This window comes from Apis mellifera, linkage group LG2 (assembly GCF_003254395.2).
Source record: "Apis mellifera strain DH4 linkage group LG2, Amel_HAv3.1, whole genome shotgun sequence".
Classification (NCBI taxonomy): domain Eukaryota; kingdom Metazoa; phylum Arthropoda; class Insecta; order Hymenoptera; family Apidae; genus Apis; species Apis mellifera.
The window spans coordinates 15,682,037-15,688,397 of NC_037639.1; the positions used below are offsets into that span (position 1 = coordinate 15,682,037).

The 6,361-nt window shown below is 28.4% G+C and overlaps 1 protein-coding gene across 2 annotated transcripts in view; it reads left to right on the plus strand.

The window, feature by feature from the left end:
* The window catches only part of LOC413207 (Na(+)/H(+) exchange regulatory cofactor NHE-RF1), an 8,732-nt gene extending 5,274 nt beyond the window's left edge, over nt 1–3,458 (plus strand). For both annotated transcript variants that reach the window (XM_006568757.3, XM_396656.7), the window contains one exon: nt 419–3,458. In XM_006568757.3, the coding sequence (XP_006568820.1) occupies nt 419–775 (357 nt within the window). In that variant the 3' untranslated portion in view covers nt 776–3,458. The remainder of the gene's footprint in view (nt 1–418) is intronic.
* The last annotated feature ends 2,903 nt before the right edge of the window (nt 3,459–6,361 follow it).

Below are 6,361 nucleotides of genomic sequence, written 5' to 3' on the forward strand. Positions count from 1 at the left end.
AGGTCATTTTGAATCTCTTAGATAAATTTGCCCATCGTTTTTTGACTCCCTTCTTCTTCCAAAATTTATTGGTTTTAAAAAAAAAATATCCTACTTCTTAATTACCTTTTGCTTTTACTTTCCGTTGACTCTAAATATTTCCGTGATATTAAAAATAAAAGTGTCTCGCTCGCCTATACGTGTCACGGTGAAAAATTCAGTTGATATTTTCTTTCACCGCGATCGATACGTGACACGAGCGATTCTTCCATTATCTTTCGTTCCCCTCTTGAATTTTTCTTTGTTTCTCTTTGTTCGTTATATAAAAAAAAAAAAAGAAATAGAGAGAAAGAGAGAGAGAGAGAAGAAAAATAACGATATACGTATATATATATATATATATTACAGATAAGGAAATAAAAGGAATGTTTATTTTCAGACCGCACAAAAATCAAGCGGATCGAACGATACGTTGCACAGCGAGAGCAGCACGGTGTCGGCAAGTGCAACGAGAACATCGACCAGAAGCGAGAACGATAACGAAAACGAGAGCGAACGCGAAGAAACTGGCCAAGAGAACGGGAACAGTATTAAGAACGATACGACAACGACGATGGCGCACGTGCATGGAACAGGGAACGGGAACGTTGCCGGTAACAACGAGTCACGGCAGGGTTTGAATCTGAAGATGAGTGCCAAAGAGCTTAGGGCCCAGCTAGCTCTCCGCAAGAAATACGATCCGAAGAAAGAATCGATCGGTTTCAAGGACAAATTTGACATCGTGCAAAAATTATAACGGCAATTTCTCTCCCGCCTCGTTTGATTAAATTTGTCGGCTATGCGCGGTGCTCCTTTTTATCTCGCTATTAATAGACAGAATCCTTACGTCTCGGTCGATTTATTCGGATTGAACATCGCGAACGTTTACGTACGACGCGCTGTAGCGCTGAACGTGCGTAATTGGCATGCGCACAAACCTTTCAGATTTCAAACAACAATTTTCGAAACTCTTCTAACCAATATAGATTCGCGCACATGTGATCTCTTCAAAATTTTGATCAATATGAATGTTTAACAAATACTAGAAAAAGAGAGAGAGAGCAAAAAAAGAAAAAATAGTACGAATTATTTCAAAGTGCGAACGTATTGGAATCGATTGGAAAAAAGTTTCTTGTTCTAGTAGACTATACAGTAATCTTGTTAACTATAGCGAAAATTATGCGCATCAAGGACGAGCACGACGATGCGAGAGAAAGTGTAGGACGTTGCGCGCGTCGCGTGACGTGTGCGTCATCGATAATTTCTATTATATTTCTTTTTTTAAATTTAATATATCGCGCTCGTTCTTTTATTGTGCGTTGAAAGAATTTATATCTTTTTCAAAGCTATCTTGAAATTATCTTGCGACACGGAAAAGAAAGTTAATGATAAATTATGATCGATATTTGATGCAGATTTGATAAAGATTCTGCCAAACATTCGTGCAGGTTATGTAACTTAAGGAATGTAACAGCGGTGTAAAAATACGGCGAAACAATAGTGAGAAGATTTGGGCGAATTTCCTCGTCCTCCCATTAGAGGTTGCGCATAGCGTGTGCGACGAACCGAAAGTCGCAGGATTTTGCAGGAAACTATTCTCTAACATTGCTAAATATTACGACAACTTGTTGTGTAACTTTCAATTATCGTCGTCGTGATCCTTTTGCGTCGTGTTTCGTATTTTACGTGAATACTTAGAAACTAGATGTTTTGTTTTTTTTTCGCACGATATGTACCGGTATACATTTCATTTTTGCGATAATTTCTTCGCTCATGATAAAATATCGATAAATTTTTTTATCATGTATTATTCTGATTAAATATTACAACGAAAGGGAATAATTTATTATTGATTTTCTTTCTATTCTTTTTTTGAGAGACTTTGTGCAAATTCGAGATCTAGTTAATTTTGTCTAAATATATCTTTTAGTAATCGAATATCAAAATAATTGTGCATTTAATATTCAATCGATAAATTAATTAACCATCGTAAATGGATCTAATGTGAATATCGATAACAAAATTCTCAAAGAATATTGTTTTAAAGTATAATTTTTTTAGAATAACAATATTTTGTATCATGCGTCTATCATCATCATGTGAAATAGATAAAATCAGACGCTTTTGTAATTATATGAATTCTTTATTCAAAGCACGACAAACATAGTTGTTCTCTTTTATCCATAATTTTTGTTGAAGCTCTTATCGTTTTGAAAAAAATTTTATAACGTGCAAAAAGATATATTTTTTCATGACGTAAGTCGAAAATAGATAAATAGAAAATTATTCAGTTGAATAAATTTTCAATTGCGTAAATTGCAAATATAATAAAATAATTTTGTTATAGAAAGAAATTAAGAAAAAAAATCTGTAAGAAAATTACAATTAGAAAACTAATTTTTGTGTAAAATTTTATTTATTTATCATTTTTTATTGTATTTAAATTCAAATTCAAATTCAAATTCAAATTTCTTGGTGTGCTTTTGCCTTCTATCAATAATCAATGTGAAATGAATTTAAATTTTAATTTGATTTTGAATTGCGACTAATTAATTGATCGATTGTATTCTTGATTAAAAACGTCGAATCATTTAAAACTAATTCATTTATCTATCGGTTAATATTTTGTATCGAATATGTATTGTATAAATTTTTATATATTTTTCGTTTTATCGCAATATCTTTGCGAAATTCGATGTATACGCATGTTCATTTTTGTAAATATTAGATTTCTGAATATCAAGATCGGTGCAATCCATTATTTTATATAATAATTTTTGTGGCGGCTGCTTTATTGTATAACGCATTTAAAAATTTTGTTCGAATTTAAAAATAAAATTAATGTATCGGTATCCAATTTGAAATCATAGGCTAAATTTCATTTTGAACAATCAAAAATATTTTATTTATTTATTTTCTTTTTTTGATAATTATTCAATCAATAGATTCCAAAAATATAAATTTTAGATTTAGAAAATCATTGGAAATGAAATTCAATTAAATGAATTTAAACTGAATGTAGAAAAATATATTTATAAAATATGCCACAGTGTCAAATTTGAATCGATGATTCTTTATACATAAAATTTGTATTTTAGAATTTTTACTCATAAAATGCTATTAAAAAAATATATTACAAATTTGTAATCATTGAAAACAAAATGATATTTTATAACCAAAATATTATATTATAAAACACTTTTTGAAGTGTTAATTTCTCATACGATCCAACTTATTGCACCGATTTCTTGAAATGTATATAAAGAGCTCTAATTAAGAGTTAAATACATATATTGTTACAAATTGCACATGTTTAATGTATTTTGTAAGCATAACTTTAAGAATTAGCTTTGATGACAATACTTAATTGTACGTTATTCATCAAATTATGTTTATTTACATACATCTCTGTATAAATAGTATTGTACGTATGTATATTATTCATGTTTTTTTTAATGACCTTTCTTATTATTATTCATTTGAAAACTTATAACTAATTAATGTTCATTATTATTTTAGTATAGGATATGGTTTTTCATCTTTTTAAAGAACTGATTTTAAATAAAGACAAACATAAATAGAGAAATATTATTTATAGGATTTATTTTTCAAATTATGAGTAATTTAATTTTATATTAAAAATGTAATGATTGTGAATTTAATGAATTTATAACACAAAACCTCTTTTGTATCACTTTAGTGTCAATTTCAAGGTTAGTGATACAATATAGAATAAAAATTTGATAATTGGAAATAAAATTTTCAAAGGATAAAGTAGAATAAGAATTAACAATCAGCGTCATTTCTTAATAACTTTTAGAAAAATTTTGCTACTTGAAAAAAATGGCGTTGATGGTCAATTCTTATTATATGTCTATCCTTTTCCTGTCGTTTACTTTTCTTTTCTATCTACTACGTGTTACCTGCAATATTCTAGAGATGGCGTTAATTTCCTAATTTTTACCCTATTTCTGTCTCTTATATTATTTGTTATCCTTCTTTATTCTCTGAAACGGTTAAATATCAAATTAACTTTATTGTTTTGTTTATGATTTTTTGTTAAAAATTTTTTTTTAAATTATTTAATATTTAAATTAATTTTAATAACTTATTTTACTTTTTCATGTATTGTTCACAAATGACGTGTAGATAATTTATGGGATTTGATTACTGATATCGTTTTCTAAAATCTCTTTTTTTTTTTAAATATTTCAATACTTTTAATTTAAATTTGATGTATTTAGATTATAATATATTAAAGTGAATAAGAAACATTAATTTTACTTATAATCGGTATTTTAATATGAGATGAAATTTTTCACCACTATTCTATTTTTTATCTGTATTATGGAAAAGCATTCTAACTTTTTTTAAGATTGAAATTTCAAAATGTGAAAAATTCCATATAATGTAACGGCGATATCATATTTGTGATATAATTTCTAAAATCAATAGATGATTTATCAAAATCTTTGATTCCTTGCATGATCGATAAATTTCAGTACATGAAATATTAATATGAAGTCTATTTTTTATCTCGTCTGTAATTTAGAGCAGAATATGTCATAATCATAAAGAAAATCTAAAATTTTATATTTTTAATACTTGTTTATCTTTATTTGAATTATTATGAAATATTTGATTCGATGAATAATTATAAGAAAAATTTATTATACTCTTTTATTTTGTTTTCCTTTTTTGTTATTCATGTTTACATAAAATGTTTACCTTAATTAATTTTTAAAATGCGAAAAATTTCTATATCTTGTCTTGTTGATTTGTGGATGTAATTATTTTTACGGTAAAACAATTTCCTTCGCACGAAAAATAATTAATTAATCAATTAAAATTTATCGATTATAAAAATGTATTAGTATTAGCATCAATAATAAATTTATTCTATAGATTTAGAAAAAAATATACAATAAATATATGCAACAATAAATTACGCAAATGTATATAGATTTGATATTTGTAAGAAATAGTATGCATACATATGAAAGGATACATTAACAATGCATGGGTAATATAAAAAAAAAGGAAAAATATTGCAAATAAAAAAAAAAATAAAATAAATAATTAGTAAATTATAATCTAATAGATCAATAATATATAAATGTAAAAGAAAAATAAGGGAAAAAGAATTGCGAAGACAGATTATTTGATTGATAAGTGGAAGCGAGAAGGCACGACGGGATTGAATATAGTGCGAGTGAGAAAGAGTATATGAGGCGGACATATATGGATGCAGGGTCCGAAAAGCTCTCAGGTTACGCCGACGGCGCTAACCGTTTTCACGATATTTGCTTTCCTTGTTCCACACTCTCTTCCTCCCTTCGTCTCTATCTTTATCTTTCGTTTATCCTTTCTCTTTCTTTTTCCCTCTCCCTCTATTTCTCTTCCCTTCTTCTTTTCCTTCTCAAACTCGCGCGTATACACTCGCATCTCTCTCGATCCAACTTTTCTACGATCTTTCTCTTTCCGACACATCGATTAGCGTTCTTGGTCATTCGTATGCACTCAGAAATCACATTTTCTTTGTCGCGCCACATCCAAAAATAATCGTGCAACTATGTATAGGTGAGAAGAGGAGGAAATATAGATACGTCTCTTATACGACGAAGATGGAGGGAAGATGTGTCGTTGTAATGCTACGCGAGAGAAGGAGTGAGGTTCTCGTTATTTCGAGATTATCGAGGATTGCCTGCTTTTTGGAATTGTGCCGATCGTCTCGTTCACTCTCGATATCGAGACGATTTCTCGATCTCGACGTTTTACGTTAACAACAAATATACCATTGCTGCAAGTCATCGGATTTCGGAATTCAAGGTATATAATTATTAAACAATAAGAGAACGTAGTGACAACATTAGATTTCATAACCTCAAACCAGAAGTGTATTTAATTATTCTTATTATTATCTATTTTTATACGCTAATTCGATATGTGGAAGTTGATATATAATAAATAACTAGCTAATACGATATTAAAGAACCTGGGGATGATATTTAAAAAAAACATCGAGGATAAATCGATATAATTTCTGATAAAAAGAAAACAAGTGAAAGTTAAAACGAGTGATATATTTTGAAGTAGAATTTTCAAGTACATATGATATTGTTATATGATAAAATTACCAAATTGTGTAAATCAGTGAATACTTACGTAGTATGAGTCTGGGATATTAAGTAACCGCGTGGGAGTTTAGTACTCTAAGAATAGAAAGGCAAGAAATGCAGAATGGTTTTTGAATTTGTCATTCGTATATACATAAAAATGAATTTCGGGAACGGAATTTTTTTTCATTGATTTTGATTTGAAATTTATTCGAATTAAAAAAAAA